Genomic DNA, 21,621 nt, shown 5'->3' on the forward strand with positions numbered 1-21,621 from the left:
ACTTGTAGCATTAAACTAATAGAGCTGACAGCGAATCAATCCAAATAAAGGAACAGAAACGGCCCTAAATTTCTCTTCAAACTGGGAATCCTTAACAACTGCTGCTGCTACAATACAACCCCACCATACCCCACTGAAGCTTTCCGCTACAGCAATTTTAGCCATATGGTTCCAATTATATAGGTTGTCCAAAACTTGAACAAGTCATAGTTGTCCAGCGAAAGTATATCTTTTCTACCAACGTGGCAACCCAGAATCATGAGACAGGGAGAGCTTCTGTTTCTGTTCATGATAAGTAAGTAATTAAACACCAAATTATGATTAGGTGGTCGGTAATGTGCTTTTCCTTTTTCTATTGTGATTAACTCACTAACAACATGTTCTTGTTTGCTTTCCCTAAAGAATAATTTTAACGAGGACTAATTAAAAGTAAGCTTCAATAAAACAAAGAATAGTTAAAATTAACATCTAAAGAAAAGGAAAAATAAATTTAAATCCTAACTAACTAATCATCCTCTTCCGAAGAAGTTTTGATATTAAAAGGAAAAGGAAAAATAAAAGAACACTGTAGTCAGAAAACAACATAACACAAGGCGACTGTTGTAGGTGTAGGACCATTTAATTTGACAGATGCTGGGGCCTCCATTGCAATTGCGGACTTCCACCCTTCCATTACTGTAGAATAGAAATAGTAACAGTAGTAGTAGTATAAGATAAAGAGGTGTAACAAAATTAAAGGGGAATGGGGCCCTAAGGTTAAATGCTTTATCTGGAGGGAAAGAGGGGATTCTCCCCATGGGTTGAAGATGGTGTGAAGACTGTTTTGAGCATTTGATACTAGCCATTTCCATTTCCATAACCATGAGAATGGTATCTAAGAGGGAACCACATATATTACTTGGATTCAGTAAAGTTTTCATGAATTTATGATTCCTTCCCCCGATCTCTTTCTCTTTCATGGCTTCTTACTGTTCGTTATCCCCTACCAAATTGCCACGTGGGATCTGGAACTGCAGCCGTCAAATGATTCTCAAAATTGGATACACCCATTACAACTAATTTGATTACTGTGGCAAAACAGTACCAGACCCTCTCCTCTTTTAAATTGTTTCTTAAATTCCTATTTTCACATGTCTCGGTTAGGTCTATGTTTGGTTATGTTTTTATTGTTTTTGCCAATAATGGATTTATGGTCCACCACCTTCAAGCTTTAGAGCATTTTGTGATTTTTTTTTTCCTGGAAAATTTAGTGGTTTTTGATTAAAATAGGGACGTTTATTTTTTATAATATGATTTATTTTTTTTTTTAGCACAAGGAAGGATATTATCCAAAACCGTTATATTGTTCAAATTAAGTGAGAAATGATAATAGATAGTAGATAGACTAACGAGGCGGTCAAAGGATGATGTTGGATCTATACTTTAGGCAAAGTATCTCCAATTGGGGAGAATTCCATTTTCTTTTGCCTTTTTCAGCTTTTAAAACAGCCATCTCAAACCACCTTTTCTTTCCCTTACATTCATAATCTCCCATTTTAAGACGTGTCTTTCAGTTTGGGGTTTTGGCTAATGTAGAATGGGCGTTCTCCTGATGTCATGTTCTTCACCTCTATGCGGATGGTACGGAGTTGTTTACTGTAGCATTTCATTAGGCCAATTGGAACTATGCTAGTACCACTTAAAAGCTCAAGTACTAAATTACAAAAAGAGAGAGCGAGAGAATTTCCTGTGTCATTATCCCTAAACAGTAAGGAATTCACAGTGCCAAAGTATGAAACAATTAGCAGATTTTTAGTTTTAGATGCATCTTTGCTGATAAAATTAGTGAATTAGTCATTGTGGGGTAATTGAATCTTAAGCATCCTTTTTTCTCGTCCTTGAGCAGAAGGGGTCTGGTTTAATTCTCCATTCAGGTTTAGGTCCTCTATGATGCAAAGTGTTGATATTAAGGATTGCTGGGAAGAGCTTATTGGCCCATTGCGGCATCATGAAGAAAGGAAGTCTCAAACTCAACTTGCAGTCTTTGTGTTATGGCAAATTTGGAAGAGCCGAAATGCTCTTGTATTCAAAAATCAACAGATTGACGTATTAGAAACCATCTTGGCAAGCCTTCGACATTGGGAGGATTTTGTTTCAGCCAATGAAGATTCAATCAGGCCTCAATCATCTATGGAGGGTTCTAATTCCAATTTGTCCTCCACCTGATTTTGTCATATTTAATTTTGATGCTTCTGTTGATAGGTCCAAGAGTAAAGGTGCTTCAGCAGTGATAGGTCGTAATAACAGCATTGGACTTTCTTTGGTATGGAGATGTAAGGAATTCAGGCATATTGCAAAACCTTTGGTACTTGAGGCGTTAGCCTGCAAAGAAGCTCTCTTGTTGGCAGTTGATAAAGGTTTTCAGTCAGTTATTATAGAAGGGGATTGTTTAGTGGTTATTAAAGGCCTTCATGGTCAGGCTATACCACTGGAAATTCCAGGAATTATTGGTGACATTTCTGAGTTAGCTTCATGAATTCCAACCATCTCCTTTATTCATGTCAAGAGATCGGAGAACAAAGCTGCGCACTCGCTTCTAAAGCCCTTAATGATCCCAATTTTATACGTAACCAAGTGGCTCAATTTAGCTTTGCATTAGGCTCATTGTCTTCTTAATCCTTCAATGATTTTCACATCTTTAAAAAAAAAAAAAAAAAAAAAAAAAGTCACATGGCCAAGAATTAGGTTCGCCTATCAATTTTGTTGCCACCCAACGAATTTCCTACATCTATTTCAAGAAGAACTTGAGAATATATGGACCATTAGGAGGGCCACACGGATTCAATGTCAGCCTAAGAAAGTTTAGGTTTTGACTAGTTGATTTATCATCAGGGTACGAAGAATGCACTCCTCTTCCCCATTATTTTGTGTTCCACTTACCTCATATCTCTATTAATACAATTTATAGCATCTCCATTATATATCCTCCATTTTATTTATAGTCCAAATGAAGTGAAGTGCATGGCGTACAGACCACTTTTTGATATGCCTAAAAACTCTTAACAGAGAAGGGTCAGTAATGGACCCATCACCCCATTCCCAATTGAAACTACGTGAAAATTGAGGTGTTCTTGAACGCCAACACTTTCAATTCAAGAGGAAAACAAGTAAGTCATTGACCTGTTCTTCACACTGATGTGAAGTTTTTCACTTTCGGTTAAAAAAATGAAGATGAGCTTCACCGAAAAGCGTTCCATTTTTCTTCATTTCATTGACCTGAGCAAAGATCTTGTCACCGGCTTGCTTGCGCTTCTCGTTTTCCCATCCCTCCTCGTCCTAGATGTTGCCTATCAATCAATGAAGCCCGCGTCTAATCCATTTATTTGTTTTCGTCTTTTTTCCAGCTACAACACCAGCCTTTTTTATCTAGCTAGTCATGGATTAAGTTCAAATACTCCACCGCTATCAGCGCTAAATACTCCCATGATTCCATCCCATGTCAAAATTTAGTTATGATTAGGGATGCTGATTAAGGTTGAGCATGATCAATTTGGATCGGTTTAAAAAAATAAAAAATCAAATAAATCAAAATTTATACTTAGATCAAATTAAACTAAATTAAATTAGAAAAAAAATTAAATCAAACCAAATTAATTTTATTCAATTCAATTTAATTTATCGTTTTGAATTTCACCTAAAACTTATTTTTAAGTTTATTTTGAACTTATTTCAGACATAATTTCAATTATATTTTCTATTTTAACTCTAATTTTAAATCTACTAATAATTAATTAAAAAAATTGACTGTTCAGTTCAATTTTACTTTTTTTTTCTTAAAAGAACAGAATCAAATAGACGAATTTCATAAAATTAAAATTTCAAATTAAATCGATTTGATCAATTTTTTTTTTGTTTGAACTAAATTCTACTCACTCCGGCGTATGATCCCTGTTTGCAAGGAAGAAAGATCATGGAACTATTTTATATTCTTAGCCGCCTCCGCGATGATATCATCTCGCCACCTCCCACCACGCCACCGTTACCTCCACCTCCACCGAAAAAATGTGATAGTGAAAAAGATTTTTAATAGCTTCCAAGCATAGAACAACGAAAACATTGTTTCCATCACCAATAAAATAATCATTCCCCACAACCAGATGCAACCGTAATTCTTTTTTCGAATTAGCTTCTTTACATGAGAGTACAATCTTATGGTCAAAATATTTTGCTTAACAACTAGAGTTCCTTGCTACTTCCCATCACATCCACGATTGGAGATTGTCAATAGAAGAATACATCACAAATCCAAAAACAGCAAAATGTAATATGACTACAGCAAATCCCAAGTCAATAAAGGAAAAAAAATACTAATCTGCACAGGCATGCGCTTTGTGAGAGTGGAACAATCAACTAAAATAAACTGCTTGTGAAAAAAAAAAAAAAAAGATATTCTATCAAAACAACAGCCACAACAACAAAAGAATTGAAGGTTCATAATCTGTTCTTAACATATCAACTTGATAGTTGAAAAGAGCACCAGCTAGATTGGATTTTAATAAAAGCCAAATCATATAGTGCATAAAATCCTTCAACAATCAATAACAGTTTGCTTCAGTATTAATAAAATGTAGTGTCAAATGTTAATCTCCTTTCTTCAAAAATAATAAACCAAGAGGCTGGAGAATGAAGTTAAGCAAAGAATTTGCTAGGACTCTTTTCAAAGTCTATTCAGGGGGATCAATATGAAACTATTCAGCTATCTAGAACCACATCCAACTTGAAAATAACACTAAAATTTGTGTAGCAATTCCAATTCCATGCTTTTACTAACATAAACAAAATAGCCCTGATATTTTTCTCATGGATCATACTTAAGCTGGACTAAACACTTAAACTCCCACATTTCACTGGCATGCTGATGGTTTCAGTTGTCCATGTATTCTAATTGGTCATGAATTTGCCTCCGCAGCTATATCATTAAAAGACACCAACTAAAGCAAATACCTTTCTATCCACAGACCACAAGTAACTGTTAATTATAGAACCTTCGAATGAGAATTATCCACCGCGGAGAATAACTCTTAACTCTAATTCAAATCGAAGTAAGTGAATCAGTGATCAGCGCTTTTCAAATGGCTTAGCTATAAATGCAAAAATCTTTCGATGGGCAACAAAGGAGGATGATGTTCTATTGTTTTGGCTCTCTCACATGGCAAAACTTTAATTCTTCCAATCAACAGCATCTACTATTTTGTCATGACTTGCTTTTGTAGCTTTCAGGTTCATAAATATCTAACGTATAACTCCATGTGTGTAGGTTAGCATCAGCTTCCATGAACCAATTCTCCACATCAGTAACGTGTTTCAACAACCGCCTTTACTATCAATGGGCTCCATCAACCATGGAGCTTAAAAGCCACAACAAAGAAATAGAAGGCAACCATGGCCATACTGTGAATGTTTCCATTTCCACAATTGGCTCCTCAAATTTTAGCTAAAACTTACTAGCAATAGAGTAAAAATTTTATAATCTATCGTCATCAGTGTACGGTAACACAATCATCTTAATCAGGAACGAGATCTACAGTGAAGAAAAAGAGCTTTTAGAACCATCAGCACTATTTACATGGAGCGGCGACACCGTAGCAGTTGCGCGCCAGCTTAATGCAATTCAACCAGTGGAAAATCTCCGCATTGGGATCCCTCTCGATCACAACATCGGACACAGTAATCTGAACCGCACCTCTATAGCTCGAGATCCTCCCGCGCACCCTAGCCACAACGCCAATCTTGATCTCGGAGGCAAAATGAGCGGCCATGTCGGCAATTAATCGAACATCTGGAGGGCTGCGGCGAGAGAAGTAGGGGGATGTGAGTTGGTTGAGCCAGAGAATGCAGCTAATGCAACCGGTGCCATCGTCGATTGTGAATTTGAGGAATTTGTTTGGTTTGTGATCACGGGTGGTTACGATGCCGAGGATTTCGGCGCGTGAGAGAGACTTGCCTAGGCGAGAGAAGAAGATTGGGTCGGAAGAGGAGAGAGACGGGGTTTGGGCGAGAGAGAGGAGATCGAAGGCCAGGAGTTTTACGTATGTGTGTTGGAATTTTAGATCCATTGTTAGAGATTTTGAGTTCCAGATTATAGTTAGATTAATAGTCTCCCGGTTGGCACCTGGCTCGGAGAACACACCCCCCCCCCCACCCCGGTATGGTCTGTTTGGATGAGGGTTAGTCGTATTTGAGATGAGATGGTAACCAAAGGATAAGATTTTTTATTTTTTAAATTTTAATTTTTTTAATACTTTATATTTAAATGTAATGAGAAATAAAAATAATAATAAAAATTATAATTATTTTTATTTAAACATCCCCTTTAAACTTATTTTTCCTTTACCTCATTATAAATATAAAAAATATATATTACCTCCCTTCACCTTTTAATTAATTTACTATTTCTTAAATATTAATTTTTTTATTATAAACCCCTCTATAATTTCCCTCCCTTACCCTTTTATTTTTTATAACTTCCTCACCCCAGCGAAACAAATCTTTAGAGAGATCCTTAGAGAGAGGATGATGTTCATCGATTCAAAAGCCATTACGTATATGGGCCTCATAAAAGTAGCAAGAACAACCCAAAAGGCTTCGCAAAAAAGCCCAGATTACAACCCAGCCCCTAAAACAAGAACACAACCCATACAAGCCCAGGCCACCAAAAAAATCAACCAACGCCCGAGAATGCCCAGCCCAACATCAATACGGAGCACCTACAAAAAACCCTAACTGAGATAATAGCAGCACCCAACCCTATGCAGGTGGACTGTAAAAGTTCAATGCTAAATGTAAGCGCGAGAAATCATTTCCCAAAATTTCTTACAAAAAGTCAAAAAGATTTTAACTAATTTTACCTTTTTCATTAAAGAAAATTGATATTTTTCTCTATATACGTGAGAATTCAACAAAAATAATTTTAATTTATACCCTAATATAAAAGGTGAGACGATACCATTCCCTGGGATGGTGAATGGTTCCCCACGCCGCCTGCTGCCATTCCTAGACTCACTGGTTAAATTGTTTTCTTCCTTCCAACTCTTAATTCGAATCTTGTGTTTTTCTAAAACAGAAGTGCCAGGCACCTTGGGCTCCAGCACTGCATGCTAACAAGATGAGACAGACTGTTTAAGAAACAGACAACCAGTCAAACTGCAAGAAAGGCCCATAAGAGCTGTTCAATACTGGCACAGCCTTGTTCAGTCCTGCACACAGAATGTACAAATGACTACTGCAAATGAGCAAATCAGTTTCAACTCAACCGGCTACCAATAACATTTCATTTGGAATGCCCCAACTCTTTTAATTTTGAACTATAATCTATTGAGCCCTATGGTAGATTGGAAAAAAAAAAAAAAAAAACAACTTTGATTGTACTTCTAGGCGTGCATATGCATTAGAATACAGTTACACTATGCAGATACAGCTACATTTGCTGTCCTAAGTCCTAACATCAATCAATTCAACAGAAAACATTAAAGGTCCAACAGATGTCTCTTCCTCTTTCCCTTGTGCAGGACAAACTGTTGAAAAAGCCTATCCAACCATGGTGCGCTTTCGACCCCTTTGGCGAACTGTAATAGTGAGAAAATTAACAGAGGTGAATGGCATCACACACACACACACACACACAAACAAAAGAAAAAGAAAACCTATCACTGGAAGAGTTTAAATAAGGGAGCAGGGTTGCACCTTGGGCTAGCTTGTTCATTGTGGATGACCATTGCTTTGAGGATTTCCTATATGCAGCAAGCACACGATCCATCTACACAAGAATTGCACGGATTGTCCCTCAACTTAATAAATGTCTTAAACATAAATTTATAATTTTGAACCGCACAGGATACAGAAAACTATAACACATGCTTGGGACCTATTTTCTAACAATTGTTTCAATGACTTATGGGGAAAGGACTTCTGGTTGTATGCAAACTGGTAAAAATATTAAACTATAGCCTGTACGTTTCAGATTCCAGTTTACATATATCTACTGCCAATCTAGCAGTGCACAACTGAAATTACAGTCAATAGAATAAAAAACTTCGTAACTTACCACATTCCCACATGAAGAATGCATTGAAAGCAAGGCTCGTTCCAGTACATACAAATCAACTGCCTTGTCTTCAGGAAGGGTTGATGTGAAGCTCAGACCAAAATCAATAAGGACCTGAGAGAAGAGATTTCTAGTTGGGATGCTACCACAAAGTGACAATTAAAAATAAAATCAAAGAGAATGCTAATTACCCTCTCCCTCTAAACAGAGGGGATAACATATAAAATAACTCACCACTTGATTAGTGCCATTCCGGATTAACATGTTTGATGTGGTCAAGTCACCATGAATGAGGCCACCATCATGTAGTTTTCCAATTGCATCACCAATCTGTGTTGCAATATCATCCATGCGTTCTTCCACAACACCATGTAACCCAAATTCAAGAAAGACATCTTTCACAGAATGACCCTCCACATACTCAAATGTGAGGGTATGCAGTAAAGGATCCACAGCGTACAGCACTGGAGTAGAAACCCCAAGTCGCCTTGCCTTTGTCATGCATCTTGCTTCCTGCCCCAAATTTTGACTTGAATAGGTCAAATAACTAGCAAACCCCCCCTTCATGAATATCTAAAGAGAAGCAAGGAAGATGAGCCTTATGATGAATAACTCACCGCATTTAAGCGTTTGAGTGTAAGTTTAGAATCCAAAGATGGATGCCTATACTTCTTTGAGAAGCGTTCCTTGACAATAGACCTCCTTCCAACAAAATTAGACTCAAAAACTCTCTGGAAAAAGAAAACATCATCATCAGCATAAGAAAATGCAATCTGCATAATACAATCCTAAACAGCTGAAATAAAAATGGAAAATGAAGCAAGCCATGCTGAAACAAGAAAAGATTATAAGAAAATCATGAACTGAAAAGCAAGAGAGTGTTATTTCTATTACACCAAAACTCACCGCTTCAGCGCCTTGCTTTATCAGAATGAGGGAGCCATCTTTGACATCTAAATCGATCTCCATACAATTGTGTATAAATGGCAGCTATTATCTGGTGGAATGATCAAGCAAGGCTAAGAATAAACCAAAGTAGAAGACTTTTTTATCATAAACAGCAAAATTTATGAGCTTTTTAATTCGTTTTTATAGTATTTTGTAGCCTTTTCAATTGCACTAATTCTGATCAAGAAAAAAAATTGCCATAACAATATCAATAATACAGTGCAAATAGAGGCATAGAATACGTTTGAGTCCAAGAGAGCTCACCCTTCGACAGCGCAATTCAGCGGCGGAAAGCAGAGAAAGCTAAACCCTTGACCCCCCAATTTTTTCTGTGTACCAGCTTTCTTGGCGCATGACAACTCAACTAAACGGCATCGTCTCCTTGTCTATCTAGCCCAATGGATCAGTTAGATTCCTAGCCAAATCGAACCGTCGTAGCCGAATAACCGAATTCTTTATTTTAATGAACCGAATCAAACCATAGTATTAAGAGAATGGAACTGAAATATTTAATGCTAGTGTAAAATTCATTTGTTTCAAATTAATTTATTTAAAAAATAAAATTAAAAAAATCAAATCAAACTTTGAATTTTCAGTTAAGACACGTCATTTAGGATCCATGCACAAAACTAATCAACTTGCTGCAATTCCTCTCTCCACTTCTATTGTTAGTGCAAATTTTTTCATCAAAGTTCTATTCTTCATGCGTTGTACATAGTTGAGATTGCAAGGCGAAAGAGCGGTGCTGGACTTTGATTCACTGAGGCTACATGGCTATAAAAGTGAACTATCTGTCCTGAGTGTGGCCCCTCCAAAAGAAAGCACAGAATCAGACTATTCTTGGTCTACTGGCTAAGAACATTTTGAGATCAAGGAGTTTGAAGAATCTTATGAAGAACGACCAAAAAACAGAGCAGCAATAATGGATGGCGACCAAGTGACAAATGTGAAGACTACCATAGAGAACAAATTTTTATCCTTCTTCCAGAAGGAGAAGAGGAAATGAGATCCTGATCGGGCTACTAGGGGAAGAATTAATGTGTTCCTTAAAGAGTCTAGTGTTGCTTTCTTCTAATTTTGTCCGGCAAAAATAGCAAAAAAGGCTAAATAAAGCCCAAAGCAAACAACATTTAGATTTAAACAAGTTGAAGTTAATTATATAAATTTTATTTTGTTATTCAACTCTGTTAACAAAAACTGAATTTAATCAATTTTATGTGGTCCAATTAAAGTTTTCCAAGCCACCATCTACAACCATAAATTTCAAATCGAAGCAAAGCCTTAGCCGGGTCTAATTAGAGGCACATGGGCACTGCCACCGATTGCTGGTGGTGTGCTGCCACTAACACTATGTTTGGGAAGGGAGGAAAGGAAATGTGAGGGGAAAATAAGTTTATTTTTTATTATTTTGTTTGAATTGAGTAGAAAATAAAGTAAGAGGAAAAATATTAGAGAGAAAATAAAAATATTGTCTTTTTCTCCTCTCTCTAAAATGGAGAGAAAGTGAGAGAAAAATATTTAAAAGTATTTAAAAGTATAAATAAGCTCTATATTTAATACCTTTTCTTTTAAATTTAGGAGCAAAGTTATAATTTTACTATTCATAAAATAACTTTTCCTTCAATATTTTCCTCTCCCGATCCAAACAAGAGTCTAGGAGCTTTGCTTTCTCAAATGTCAACAAATTGGTCCAACTTGGGTTTTATGCTGCTTAGACAAATGTGAATTGAAACTCCCTTGTGCCACAGGCCAAAGGTTTTCAACAGCCTTGTCTCATTGTCATTCCAATACATGTTAATGAGATTCCACCACATTTCAGTCACAAGGAGGGTATACCGCAATTAAATTGCTGGAGTTGGCGTTATTTAACATAGGACACAATCTTCCGGTACACAAGGCTTGCTATAAACAGAAAATAGGACACAATCTTCCGGTACACAAGGCTTGCTATAAACAGAAAACTGATCCTCACACCTAGTGATATTCCCTCTATGAGTAGCTCACAAAAGACAACTCATCTGCTCGAACAAAAATTTCAACCCTGACCTGCAGCATAGGCCATGTCTAACCCTCCTCTCCACATCGCAACTGAGGGCAAAAATATCCAGACCATGCAAGCCCTTTTAACAGCCCAGGCCAGTTAGACTTGTAATTGCTTTGCTCCTTCTATGTCAAATCAGGTCGGTTGCTACAATGGCAAAGCAGGAGATCTATTGGAGAGAGTTCTGCATATAGCTCTGATAGTGTTAGGAGTAGTTCTACAACAGCCGCCAACAAGGGAAGCACCAACCTCGCACCATTTGTTTACATATGACACAAAATCTTCATCTGATACACCAGTATTTTGCTGCAAACAGAACAAGTATACTGTTATTTTGACAAATTAAAAAATAGGATCAGATGTGGGATCATATTTGATATGAGAAGCAAGGAAAATGGAAGTAAATCCTCAAAAATTCCTTGGCAAATTAATAGTCTTTCCCCCTTTTCCTATTCCTTTAAAGGTTCAAACAGAAAATTCTTACAATATTAAATGAGCTTGAGAGTATTACTTCAGGAAACAGTATGAGATTTATCAGTAGTGATTTTTTTTTTCTTTCTCTTGAAACTGCAAGGATTCATTTGTTAATTCAAATGTAATTTTTACCCAAAACAAGCTGAAGGTAATTTCCATGTATTTCCCAAACCACCAAACAAAATGAACTTACCACCCACTCCTTTAGATCAGCATCATAGCTCTCCCCACTGTTCGGATATATAAGTATTGGTTTGGAGCTCACCTGAAGAAATTTTTCATGAAAATAAGTTTCTTAATAAGCAGAGTGCCTACTACGTACCAACTAAAATTGTTTAAAAAAAAAAAAGAGCGAAAGAGAGTGATAGGAATATGGAATTGAGACAAGATGTTTCCAGAATATTATAGAAATATCTTTGGCACCAGAGATCTCAATTCCATATTCCTGTCAGAGAGAGAGAGAGAGAGGAACTCATTACTCATTCCCACAATGTTTATAAGTCCCACAATGTTTATAAGTATATCAAAAACACAAATCTCTTAGCTTTCACATCCAAAGGGTAAAAACTGTTATGAAATAACATATAAACCAGATGTAATATTCAAATAAGTATCAGAGGGAGTTTAGTTATTGTCACTACAAAAAAAACTTAAGAAAAAAAAGAAGAAGAAAGAAACCCAAGTCATCTAGGGTATCATGACTCCTTGAAAGGCAGCTCACGATGATGTTCTAAATCAAGAAGTAGACATTAACAGTGTTTATATTTGTGTAAAACTACTCATATTTAAAGGAACTATTAGAACATTTGATCCAAAGTTTTTGGGATTTGGAGTGTAACTGAACAATTGAAGTAATTTTGGGATATATATGTGCGTGTGTGTGTGTATTATGAACACCTGTTCAAAGAACATTGTCGGAAACAGAAAAGTGGTAATCAATTGACCAAGAATACCGGCACCCCTAGCGGGCATTAAAAACTTAGTAGTTATAGCAATTATTTTCAAAGTTCATAAAACAAGATAGTAAAAGTTATAATTCAGCTAGTTCCCATTTCAAAATTATTTATATTTCGGGCATGGGATCGAAATGATTGCACTAATAAAAAGACATAGTTTGAAAGTTTCAGTAAATGCATATGACTGCTCCAAATTTTCAACTTCTTGAAACAAGTTATGGACTATAAATATCAAACGCCAAACACCAAACTTCTGTGCTAAGCTTAAGAACGTATACAATATCATCTAATAAAATAAAAGCTCGAACAACACACCTTCTTGACAGATAATATACTTCCATGGATAAACCTAGGAGGAGTGCAGTTGATACCCACAGCAGCTACTTTCCCACATGATTCAGCAATTGAGGCACATTCTACCAAAGAATCACCATTGACCACATTGATACCATCCTTAGAGTTAAAGGAGAACCAAGCAGGAATCTTTATGTTTTCTTCCTCTAAGAGCATAGCATAAGCCTGCAAGAACACAGTAGTCAATGAAAAAATTCACACCAAAAGGAACATAGCTTTAATTATCTTACCAAGAGCCACTTTTCTATTTAAAAAATTCCTTACGCTGCTAAATCCATTTTCTATTGGTGAATTTTCAGCTATAAATAGGCTAATGAACTGACCAACAATGACACAATTCACTACACAGGCATATTTTGACCCTTTGTTGGGGAAGGGTGGATGAGAATAGGAGTGAAAAGGATGAGGAGTGCAAGTGGAGGGGAATTTGATTTTGGAAACCATGAGGAGAAAAAGTAGGAATAGAAATTGTAGTGAACTATCAACCTGTCCAACAAAACACACTCTACAAATCAGGCAAACTCACATGCAGCATTTGGAACATAATTAACTTGTTACTCTGTTTGCACAAGATCAAAGTAATAGGCCTAGTGACCAAAACATTTACTCTTACTAACCTCTCTGCTCACCCGTTACTCAAAATTCCAAAATGCTAACATTGACTTTGCATCTCTCATTCACCACAAAATGAGAAATGCATTTACTAATTTTTCTGTTTTGCTTGGTGTGATTTGTGTTTTTGCCTACAAATAGTATTCTAACTGGATCAAGGCAAAAGTGTCATTTCCACCAAATTCAAGCAAGAAAATGTTATCTTTTGACCCACTTTCTGTGCGCCCCAAAAAAAAAAAAAAAAAAAAAAAGAATTGCTCTTGCCTCCTTTCTTTATCCCCATATTTTTTCCCAAACAAAGCGTGAATGTCCCTTTAATTTCCAAGAATAAAACTTAAAATATCATGATTTCAGAATAAGTGAATTAATACCTGAGCTTCTACCTTATTTGGAATTGTTTCAAATGCTATGAGGTCAGCACCTGATTCTGCCACTACCTGAACCCTTTTGCGATGAAAATCTTTCAAGGTTTCCAAGGTAACTTCATCACCATAATTCCCACTGAGAAGGTGAAACAACAATAAGAGATATAAATAAATAACATAACTAAAAGTTTCATCCCGAAAAAGGATATATTTAACCAGTCTGACACAGCCCAGCCTAATTTGTGCTGTTTTCCAGTCGTGATATATAGCTCAGTAATAAAGAGTAAATACAAAGAAGGTGAACAGAGGAAAAAAAAATGTCGTGGACATTATATGGCATACACACAGGAGATTTTATAGGGATTCCAATTATGAAACATATTCTTCAAGGCAAAAATATGATCATGTTACTACATATTGCAATGAGGCAGGAGCTCCAATGATAAAGCAACCACAATATTTGAAGAATAAAATAATAACAGGAATTTAGATTATGTATTGTTTTCTGTTAAATTTGGAGAAAGTGTTGATTAAATTACAATTTAATTCATTTTAATTTGAACTTATATAAGTAATTATATTGTTTTACACATCAAAATAACTAACCAAGTTAATGTTGCAATCTAAACACTTATATTTACCCTTTTATGTTTATACTTTCTTGATGTGGGATTTATAATCTCAACACTTCCACCTCAAGTGCAACAACATGGTTGTCACTTGACAATTAGTTTGTATTTTTAATCCAATACGGGCCCAATTATACAGTTTTATGGGCAACTGAAACTCATAACACAGCTTGGACTCTTATACCATGTTAAATTTAGAAAGAGTGTTAGTCAAATTACAATTTAATTCATTTTAATTCGGACTTATATAAGAAATTATATTATTTTACATATCAAAATAACTAACAAAGTCAATGTTGCAATCTAACCACTTATAATTACCATTTGATGTTTATATTTTCAATAACAAGTCTACTCACCTGTACTCAGATCCATCAGCCAAATAAGCTCCATAGCTGCCAACAGAAGCTGCAACTAAAATGGGGCGCTGTTTCAGAATCCTAATGTCATTATTACTATCAGAAGCTCCTGCTTTACATCTCTCATAATAAATATCCCTTGCCTCACAGGCAATTTCTACACTTCTTCTAAGCATGCCTTCACTTTCTTCACTAGAGAAGCCTTTTGCTTCAAAACCCTGAATGGTGGCCTGTCAAATTCAAGTAAAATGAATGAGAGAGAGAGAGAGAAAGAGAGAGAGAGGATCCACTGTTAATACCTGATAAGATGCTGTGATAATAATATCAGCACCAGCTTCAAGATAGTCAAGGTGCACCTGGCCAATTATGCAACTCAGCTAACAATACAAAGTGTATAAAAAAAATTCTTAAAAAACCCCAAGTAATTAAGAAGTGATTTTTTCGAGATAAATTTTTTTAGCTTCAATAATGCTAAATGATAATGGCACTCCAAGAAAATCACAAAAATGTGCACAAGGCACAAATCGATAAAGAAGTCAAGAAACCTCCTTCTTCCGCAACATAATAAAAGACAAGACCTGTCCAGCTAACAGTGAAAAGACAATGGTAATTAACATTCCAAAATATAAACGATTTGTTACATAATTAAATTGAACAAGGTCACTATGCAACAAACTGATAATATTAAAATATATAAAGTCAATTGTATTTGAATTGGCAGAATATCACTTTTATTAAATAAATTCATCAACAAAGTTGGAGTCCTCTAAATATGTTTAATGGTCCCAGTCTGGCAGATTTGTGGGGAAAGAGGGACTTGGTATGATAATCCCTAGATTTAAAGAAAAATTTTGAAACGATGTCAAATTAATGATTTGTCTTCAGGGTTTGTATATTAGGTTTAGAATTTAAGGCATCAATCCAAAAGCCACCAAAATATTCCCTATGTTTGTGTGTGTGCATGCGCGCACATGCAAGTTCAACCATGAAAGAAAAAAAAAGCATGGATAAGTTTATGTAAACGATACTACTACTAATTGTCAAGTATTGCAAATTTGTCCAAGTTTACTCTTCAACCCTCAAATTCACATGCTGTTCCTTTTTAACATGAGCCATAATTGTATATACCTTGAATTATTGAATACTCAGATGAACATCTTTGCATACTCTGATAAAGTTACGTGTATTAAATCATCCAAAAAAAAAAAGCCACTTTTTAAGTGCCAAACCAGATTCCTTGTATGCTTACTAGCCATGGTTTTCATTACCAATTCTAAAAGCAATTACATCAAGATTAGGAGTGGAAGGATACCTTATATACCCTCTGAAAACCAATAATCAAATAATTCAAGTGTTTAAAAAGAAACCATAGTTGCTGAAATGCAGATTCCACATCAAATACCCTAAGCTAATGCAAAACTCTAATCAACGCAAGACAAATTGCAGACTCAAGAAAAGCAAGCTCAAAGACTGATAAATCACTTCACTATTCCAACTTCACATAAGTTATATTATTATGTAAGTATTATCATAAGTCTATGGCATCGTAAGACAAACAAATCTTTAAAGTTGATTCCAGATGTACAACCCCCATCCAGTCAATACAAGAGAAAAAAGAGAGAGAGAGAGAGAGAGAGAGAGAGAGAGAAAGCAGGACTACAATGATGCATGACATAGCGGTCCATATCTGCACGATCAAAAAACACTGACCATCTGTGTTAGCTATGAGTAAGCTTCTAGTGCCAGTCATAAGTCATAACACTTGGAATTCCAAATATGACTACAAGATCGCTCCCTTTTTCTCTGCCGATAATATTAATAAGTGTTGTAAAATCATAAATCTTATCCTAAACACAGAAAATTTTCCCAAAAAGAATAAACAAGATCCAAAGTGTAAAGACGCCGCTTGTTCCACAAATTAAAGCAACGAAAACAGAATCCAAATTCAAAGCAGAAAACTAATCAATTAAGACAGAATAGAATCTCAGACGCATATGTAGAGATACATATATATATATATATATATATATATATATAGAGAGAGAGAGAGAGAGAGAGAGAGAGAGAGAGGAAGTACCGAACGGATAAGGTGAGGAGAAGTTAAGAGACACTTGGCACTCCAAAGAGGATCGTTAAGGTCAGCTCCGTGCCGTTCGAGCTCCGTGGCGAGACCACCGTCAATAATGGCGACGCCGCCGGACTTGCGGAGGAAATCCTTCAACAACGAAGACGACTGGGCGCCAGAATATCCCATCTGCGATTTGTTCCGACAGAGTAGCAGTAACGGTGAGTTATCCTTTTTTGATTTGTTTGGCATTTTGGCTGTTAGCCTGTTGTGTGCGGTTGGCACTGGAACAAACGCACGAATGAATGCTATGCCTTTTTTTCTTTTTTTTTTTCCCATTCCAATTCATTGAAGTACAAAAGATTATGGGCATTGACCCCACAAATTTCCTAAATAGCATTAACGCCCCAATGTCTTTTGTTTTGGAACATTTACACTCATTATTTATTGTTGGGATGGGACATGTCAACTATTACCATGTCCTGTCTAACTTTTTAAGTTCATCTTTGCACGTATTTTGATTTTGCTTATGTGCATAACGTTTGTGGGTGATTAGAGATTCCACTCTTCGAAAATGGCCAACCATGCAAGTGCAGCACAGGAAGAGCCACCCATGCAACCATGTTACTTGTTCTTAGATTACGACCAAAGTAGCCAAACACGAGAACAATTCTCTTGCAAAGACCTAGTGGCTACCCAATGTTACCACCAAAATTGCGCATGCAAGATAAGTTTTGGGCCACTTTGTCTGTTTGGTTCCTTTCTTCTCACTTGATCGGTTCTATGCTATCATCAGCTTCTGCTGCTCAAGTTTCTGCTTGGATTTATCATAACCATTTTGTTATCAAAGTCAACATGATGCGACTTTTTTTTTGGTAAGTAGCAAAATTTTCATCTTTTATGTTCAATTCCAAGCATTATCCCAAAAAAGAATGATAGATCATTTTGTTTCCAAGGTCTAAGCTTCTTTAAACGGTAAATATGCCATGTATACATTTCATCCATGATACTTAGAAGCAATTGACTTTGGTTCCACCAACATAAAGCTCCCAATTTTCAGCTACCATATATATCAACTTATAATGAATTATCAAGGCTACTATCTGAATAGAATGTTTGAAACCAGTTTGACGAATGTTATACAAATATGGAATTCCAATCTTCCAATTCCTGAATTTTGTCCAGCAATAACGATTACAGTAACCAAATCTTAAAATTTCAAGACTTGACTAGGACCAGAAATTCCTCTGCATTCTCAATTCTGTGTCCAACAAAGCTGGAATCTTTAGTTAGCTATGCAAAGACCAGCTGAAGTCTGGCAATGAACTGCTTCAGTATTTCGCAAGTATATATCAGGAATGGAAGGTTAAAAGAAGTCATGGTCCACGAACTGAACTAAAACAGAAACAGCCAGTGGATTGATCTTCAGGAATCATGCCTCCTCCTTTGCTCGTGTCTATTGCTTCTAGCAGCCTCACTACAACGTCCATCTCAGGACGTTTGTCTGCATTTGCATCCCAACACTTACGCATGATGCTTGCAAATGAATTTGGGCAACATCTAGGGATCTCTGGGCGTAAATTCTGTGAAAAATCACAACCATTTTCATTATGATTTTCATCAACATGATGTCATAATAGAACTGGAAACAAACAGACATAGCATGTAAACTAAGAAATACCTACACCTGCAACTATGGAGATAACAATATATGAAAAGACAAACCTGTCGAATAACTTGAGATGAAACTTCAGCAAAACTAAGATCGGGATAAGGCATGTCACAGCAATAAATTTCCCATAAGCATATACCAAAGCTGTACACATCACATTTCCGATTGTATGGCTTACCGTCAAGGACCTACAAAAATTATTTTGTTAGTCTCTTTTCCCCTTTTCAGATGAACATGAACTTATAACTAAAGAAAGAAACACAACAGGTGGATACCTCTGGGGCCATGTATCCAAGAGTACCAGTTTCCCCAGTCATGTCCCTTGGGTTCTGAGCTTCAACTCGAGCAACACCAAAATCAGCTATTTTCAAAGTTCTATGAGCATCTAACAACATATTTTCTGTCTTAACATCACGATGTACAATCTTTTTAGAATGAAGATAGCTCAAACTGCAGAAGTGGATCCAAAAAAAAAAATCTATTAATTAAGATTGAATCACAGACTAGTTCATTGAAGATCTGTACTTACCCCCTCGAAAGGTCCAAAGCAAGTTGAATCACAACCTTAAAGGCAAGTTTCTTTCTCCTATTTCTGATTAAAAATTTCTTTAACGTTCCTCCAGGAAGGTACTCAAGAACAACGCAACATGCGCTGGAAGGATCAGAATCATAACTTCCATCTGTAGGACTTTTGGGAGGAATTTTAAGATTGGAAGTTCCCATTGAAGCTCCAACAAACTGTAATATACAATTTCAGTTACAACCCACAGATTAAATTCAGAGCATCGGCAAATATTCAAATAACTCGAGTGATTTATAATCAATGGTATATAGTTAACTGCTGTTATCAAAATATCAAAGCAACAGAATAAATGAACCGATGAGAGAACATCCTTTACCTTCGTGACATTTGCATGGTCAAGTTTATGCCAAACAGCAACCTCTTGCTGAAATGATGCCCGGAGAGCAGCAATTTCAGCAGCTGTGGCAATGCCATCCTCCCCCCAGTTCAATATCTTCACTGTATTTTTTAAGAGTAACAATAGATAATTAGGATATTGCAAAGAAAAGTAATAATCAATTATGTGTTTCCTAAAAAATTTGATGTTTGAGGGCATTCCAGTATAATAGGCGGTGAAGTAAACAACCCACAGTGCCATTATACTAGTTACGTTCACCGACACTGATTTGAAGGATTTAGAAATAACTATGGGTAATCTTTTCTGGGAGGGAATTGAAGTGGGGAAAATGTGAGAAGTAACTACAGAGTTATCAATCATAGATATGATGCTAACAATCTCCTAAGCAATAAATGAATATCCAAAACTCCACATAAAGAAGTGAAGCCATTAAATCCTTGCAAACTAGTGGCACTTAAGTAAACCAAACAATAAAAAATAAATCTATATTTTGGCAAATTTCATCCAGTTGAATAGGACTCTCACAAGCCGATACCCATTTTGATCTTGATGCAATTCCTTAACACACAATCAACATAGATAAAGAACTTAAACAAGATAGTTTTAAAATACTAAAAAACGGCTTAAGCATTTGTCTAAAATATGTTCAATTCTTGTTCGTTGACCCTGAAAAGATTTGCAGATTTCCAATTCTGTCAAATAATTGATGGAAGTATAGATGGTGAAGAACCAACCCAACAGCAAGTGATTTGAATTTGAATCCAGTCCACCAAATGCAAGATGTCTTCTAAGCCATAATTAAAAAAAGATAATGCACACCATCTACACATCTTAAAGTAATCTATAACTTGGCCTGGGGAAAGACTCAAAAAATTTTCACTTCAGGATGCATCCACTAATTCTAAATCCCCAGATGCACATAAGATTCATGATGTAAATAGCCATACCTTCCAACTTTCCCGTGAACCTCATTCTTCCCCACGATAAGAATATCAAAATCACACTATCAGATCTTGGACTAAGCAATTCATCATTAACTTATCATCTCTTAGATTGCCACAACGTCACTTACAATTAAAAATTTCATTAGCACCATATCATTTGACATGTACCCATTTTCACATAGTAGTTTTCTTCTATATTTTAATAATTTCATATATAAAATTCAATGATGGTTATACATCACGATAAAAGATAAAAGCAAGAATGCTTATCGGGGAATCACTTAAAAGATAAACATTTCATCTCTCTCTAAGAATGCAATAATTGACATTTGGAAATTCCAGGTAAACAAGAAATGAATACAAATCAAGAGAAAATAACTTGTAAGTCGAAAAATGAATAATTCCAAAAGCAGCAGTAGAATAAAAGCATTACCAGCAATGTCTTGACCATCATAATGTTAGTAGTATGCCCTAGAGCATATCATTTAGTATGTATCTTGTACATATTTTATTAATAAATGGCATTTCCACTTTTCTGTTTATATAATATATTTATGTGTAATAGAAAAGGTCCATTGATATTTTGTTAGAAATATTATTCTTAAGTTGTTAAGAATATGAGTGACAATATTTCTAGCACAAAGTATCATAAATAGGTTCACAATCGAGGATACTTCATAATAAGGACATGACTTATCCAGAAAGATTGTATTCATGTTTGTTCCCAAGTTATTTATATGAGATATAAATAAGATGGAATGGTGAGTCTCATGCCATATAACAAACATGATAGGCACTTATAAATGATAAGTAGGCCGAACCAGTGACGCTTATGACATGCACATAGAGTTTACTCTTGTCAATGTTTTGTCATAAATCATATCAGTGCATATAATCTTTAGACACGAGATAGCAGCTTATCTTATATATAGGTAGTTTGAGTTTGATCGCTTTCATACTTGTACCGTGTATGGGTATATGGGCATGTGTTGGCTCCTACTAGTTATATATGGAGGTAGGTGTTGATCAAGATGGAATCTGTTCCTCTAAGTAAATAGAGATAAAATCCTATGTTCATTTAATTGTTCTTGATGTTTCAAGTTCTGGCCAGATAAATAGATTTATTCGTAAAAGAGTTTCTGATGAGAAAATCTTTTTAATCAAGAACTGGAATTAAAAGAGAACATAATATTCATAAC

The 21,621-nt window shown here is 35.8% G+C and overlaps 5 protein-coding genes across 6 annotated transcripts; 1 reads left to right on the forward strand and 4 right to left on the reverse strand.

Annotated features, from left to right (window-relative positions):
* The first annotated feature begins 1,929 nt into the window (after positions 1 to 1,929).
* LOC110645176 (uncharacterized) lies at positions 1,930 to 2,515 on the forward strand. The gene is made up of 2 exons (XM_021798230.2): positions 1,930 to 2,156; positions 2,242 to 2,515. The coding sequence occupies exons 1-2, from the start codon at positions 1,930 to 1,932 to the stop codon at positions 2,513 to 2,515; spliced, it is 501 nt and encodes a 166-aa protein (XP_021653922.2).
* A 2,241-nt stretch (positions 2,516 to 4,756) lies between these two features.
* On the reverse strand, positions 4,757 to 6,246 carry LOC110645165 (CST complex subunit STN1). The gene has a single exon (XM_058152724.1). The coding sequence runs from the start codon at positions 6,093 to 6,095 to the stop codon at positions 5,598 to 5,600; it is 498 nt and encodes a 165-aa protein (XP_058008707.1). The 5' UTR covers positions 6,096 to 6,246; the 3' UTR covers positions 4,757 to 5,597.
* A 937-nt stretch (positions 6,247 to 7,183) lies between these two features.
* LOC110645167 (uncharacterized) lies at positions 7,184 to 9,453 on the reverse strand. Its single transcript, XM_021798219.2, has 7 exons — positions 9,296 to 9,453; positions 8,990 to 9,080; positions 8,701 to 8,814; positions 8,318 to 8,596; positions 8,084 to 8,197; positions 7,723 to 7,795; positions 7,184 to 7,604 (listed from the first exon to the last, which is right to left on the reverse strand). The coding sequence occupies exons 2-7, from the start codon at positions 9,050 to 9,052 to the stop codon at positions 7,567 to 7,569; spliced, it is 681 nt and encodes a 226-aa protein (XP_021653911.2). The 5' UTR covers positions 9,053 to 9,080; positions 9,296 to 9,453; the 3' UTR covers positions 7,184 to 7,566.
* A 1,300-nt stretch (positions 9,454 to 10,753) lies between these two features.
* Positions 10,754 to 17,217, reverse strand: LOC110645170 (homocysteine S-methyltransferase 2). Of its 2 annotated transcripts, none has more exons than XM_021798222.2 (7): positions 16,899 to 17,217; positions 15,121 to 15,177; positions 14,822 to 15,051; positions 13,840 to 13,969; positions 12,818 to 13,021; positions 11,740 to 11,811; positions 10,754 to 11,378 (listed from the first exon to the last, which is right to left on the reverse strand). In XM_021798222.2, exons 1-7 carry the CDS (start codon positions 17,136 to 17,138, stop codon positions 11,220 to 11,222), a joined length of 1,092 nt encoding a protein of 363 aa, XP_021653914.2. In that variant the 5' UTR covers positions 17,139 to 17,217; the 3' UTR covers positions 10,754 to 11,219. The 2 variants fall into 2 exon arrangements, with proteins under 2 accessions (XP_021653914.2, XP_021653915.2); XM_021798223.2 differs by lacking the exon at positions 16,899 to 17,217 and adding an exon at positions 16,479 to 16,815.
* Positions 17,218 to 17,906: 689 nt separating this feature from the next.
* Positions 17,907 to 20,834, reverse strand: LOC110645171 (serine/threonine-protein kinase STY13). Its single transcript, XM_058152725.1, has 5 exons — positions 19,458 to 20,834; positions 19,088 to 19,296; positions 18,834 to 19,008; positions 18,612 to 18,746; positions 17,907 to 18,469 (listed from the first exon to the last, which is right to left on the reverse strand). The coding sequence occupies exons 1-5, from the start codon at positions 19,836 to 19,838 to the stop codon at positions 18,263 to 18,265; spliced, it is 1,107 nt and encodes a 368-aa protein (XP_058008708.1). The 5' UTR covers positions 19,839 to 20,834; the 3' UTR covers positions 17,907 to 18,262.
* Positions 20,835 to 21,621: the final 787 nt, after the last annotated feature.

The sequence above is a fragment of the Hevea brasiliensis genome, chromosome 9, assembly GCF_030052815.1.
Source record: "Hevea brasiliensis isolate MT/VB/25A 57/8 chromosome 9, ASM3005281v1, whole genome shotgun sequence".
Taxonomy (NCBI): Eukaryota; Viridiplantae; Streptophyta; class Magnoliopsida; order Malpighiales; family Euphorbiaceae; genus Hevea; species Hevea brasiliensis.